Source organism: Capsicum annuum, chromosome 2, assembly GCF_002878395.1.
Source record: "Capsicum annuum cultivar UCD-10X-F1 chromosome 2, UCD10Xv1.1, whole genome shotgun sequence".
NCBI lineage: Eukaryota > Viridiplantae > Streptophyta > Magnoliopsida > Solanales > Solanaceae > Capsicum > Capsicum annuum.
Genome location: NC_061112.1, coordinates 124,983,252 through 124,986,423, shown reverse-complemented (window position 1 = coordinate 124,986,423; position 3,172 = coordinate 124,983,252). Strand labels below are relative to the sequence as shown.

General features: G+C 39.2%; 1 protein-coding gene across 1 annotated transcript; it reads right to left on the bottom strand.

Moving 5' to 3' along the window:
* Nucleotides 1–157: 157 nt before the first annotated feature.
* Nucleotides 158–1,075, bottom strand: LOC124896261. Its single transcript, XM_047407800.1, has one exon. It carries the CDS (start codon nucleotides 1,073–1,075, stop codon nucleotides 158–160), a length of 918 nt encoding a protein of 305 aa, XP_047263756.1.
* Nucleotides 1,076–3,172: the final 2,097 nt, after the last annotated feature.

Here is a 3,172-nt window from a genome sequence, read left to right as displayed (position 1 = left end):
TGAATTTATTCAATCATGAGAACAGAACCGGCAAGCATCAAGAAATCGTTAAGAAGATGAGTCGGAATGAGAAATAGGACAAACATATGTAAACCAGCTCAGAAAGGCTATATCAACCACTATATTTGCAATTGCTCCTATTTGTTATAAAATTCTATTAGTTAATCAAGAAACTGACAGCAGAAGGTTTATTGTGGAGAGAAATCACTGTCTCAAAAGCTCCCACCAAAGCTTTAACCTTGCTCTTCCCGGTTTCAACAAGCTTACTCGCCGTCTCTTCAATCACATTATTTAACAAACCCTGCACATCTTTCTTTTCTTGCACATCCTGATGCCTCAAAACAATTTTTCCAGAGATAGGGATGGTATTACTTTTGTCACCATCAACTCCTTTATTTTTAAAGATTCTCTTTCTTATATTGTTGTCCTGGATTTCACCCACATATCGTCCCCATCTAAATGTCAGCCTCCTAGGGCTGCTGGTTTCATGCTGGAGATCAACTATCTTGCCCCACCTGAACTTCATTTTCACTGCCGAAGAATTATTATCATTAGAAACACCTGTCTTACCTTTTCTCAATGTCTTTTTCTGATTTTTCCCAACAGTTTTTGCTTCTGCTATGTGCAACAGCTTTTTGCTGCTAGAGGTGTATTTACCCAATGCATTGTCTGCACGCTTAACAACTTCCTTTTTATCTTCTTCATTAGACAACAGACGTGATTGTAAATGGGATGAAGACTTTGGTGATGCTTTCACTTTGGGAGTACGTAAAGTTTTCTCAGGAAACATTTCAAGGTTCAGTTTGTTTGTCCCATCTCTCCACATCTTGTTCTGGTCCTTCAGAGGAGCCAGCAGTTTTAAGCTTTTATTTCTTCTTACCCTCAAGATCAAAGGTTTAACAGAGGAAGATTTTGGAGGAGATGAAAGAGTTGGCATCTTCAAAGATTTTTCTGTAGATACTTTAGGCGCAATTATTTGTTTTCTATAATTACCAACACTGTCTTTCTTGCCTCCTGCATCTACACCTCCTAAGATCTTAGATGAAGATTTTATTTTATTTTCTGTCTCTGGCATCTTGTCACTTGAGGAATCCAATTTCAGAGAGTGAACACTCTTTGGTGGCAGCAGTATCTTTTTCTTTTTTTATTTCAGAGGGTTCAAGAGAGTGAACCTTGGGAGAAGGCCTTCGATCGACCATATTCAACTTCTTTCCCTATCCTAGAATACTCCCAGGAGGAGCAGATGGCCTTTGATTGACCACGGCCTCTTTCTTTCCCTCTACCAGCATACTCCCTGGGGGAGTAGAAAGCTTTTGCTCAACCACAGTCACCTCATCTATCCCTCCCTCCATGCAACCTGGAGGAGAAAAAGATTTTTTCTCAACCATAGTGACCTCCTTTTCATCTTTGAGTACACTCTTCTGAGGTGCTGAAGGCTTTTGATAAACCTTATTTACCTTTTTTCCCTCTTCCAGCATATTCATAGGAGGAGTGGAAAGCTTTTGCTTGACCAAAATCCCCTTCTTTGCATCACTCTGGTTACTCCCTGAAGTAGTGGAAGTCTTTTGCATGACCACGGTCCTCTTCTTCGCCTCTCCCAGTATACTCCCTGGAGAAGTGGAAGGCTTTTGCTCAACTCCTGTCACCTTCTTTTTCTCTCCAAGCACACTTCTAGGAGGAGTGGAAAGCTTTTGCTTGACCAAAGTCCCCTTCTTTGCCTCTCCCACCAAGGTCCGTGCAGGACTCTGCTCATCAGCAGGAAGTTTGTTCTTTCTTTTTGATAGAGGATGCCATGGCTTTGCTTCAGAGGAATGTTTCCTACCATATTTACAGAAGTCATGGCAAGAACTAGTGGAAGCTCTCAGATAATAAGGAATAACATCTTGTCCGCTATCAGGAGCATTTAACTTCCCAGTGGATTGCCTTTTTGTATTGCCTGCATTGTAAGATGAAGTAGAGGAGGAGCTGTGATAGCAGGGAAGAACCTTATTTCCAATACTCATAGATCTCGATTTTATTGTGCTGATTTTATCTAGCTTACTTCCAGCAGAGTCATTCTTCACGCTAGTTACTGGACTCACTAGTTCATCTATGTTATCCTCAGCCATAGAGTTATTCTTCACGCTAGTCACTGGACTTACTAGTTCATCGGTGTTATCCTCAGCCATAGAGTCATTCTTCTCACTAGTTACTGGACTTGCTAGTTCATCGGAGTTATCCTCAGCCATCATTTGAGAATCCTGGCACTATGAACATATGTAAACATTAGGAAGAATATCCATTAGGTGAGCAGTAAAACACAGGATGTACTGCACACTTATGGGACTTCCTCTTGCCTTTTGCCTATATGTCTTGTGTCGCTGAGATCACAACGAGAATAAATTAACATATATATTGCGAATTGAATACAACTATTGACTTATCTAGTTAAGCATGCTGCAATCAGTATCTATAATGCTTTTTGAATTAGAAATTGAAAGGTGCATCTTCAAACCAAGAAAGACATATAACAAGAGGTTTTTGAAACCTAATTATTCCATTATATTTCCACGAACAAAAAATAAGGTGGACCAAAAATTCTCCACATTGGATATCTACATCTCCATGTTTGATACATTTCTTTTGGAATAAACATATAACTAATTGAGTTGTCAAATCTTCATAAATCATATTATTAACAAATCATGATGTCCAATTCTGAAAAGTGAAATGCTTATATAATCTCCCTTGCCGCAAAAAAAATAAATGATCCTCTTAGAGCAGACCAAATTATTAGTCGGATTAAACATCTTGATCGGTACCTACACCAACTAAGTAGTGAAAGGTGTGACTTCTTCTCCTCCACTTGCCTAAATTTCACAAGGAAAATATATAAGTAAGAGAACAGATTTGGCTATTCAAAAAGGATTGTTTATGTTCAAAGAAGATAGAATATACCAAGTTAAATACACTCACATGATTGGCAGGAATCCTCTCATATGTAGTGAAACTTCCATATGAAGGTGAACCCATTGAGAACTCAGATGCAGCCAAGGATTCTCTCCTGTTACTCTTTCTAGGTTTTTTCTCAATGCTCTGAGCCTTATCATCCTCTAATTTGGGATATTTCTTGCTATGAGATGAATTTATTTGAAAGATGCTCATCTCAGACGGACGACTCGCTCCTGCGACA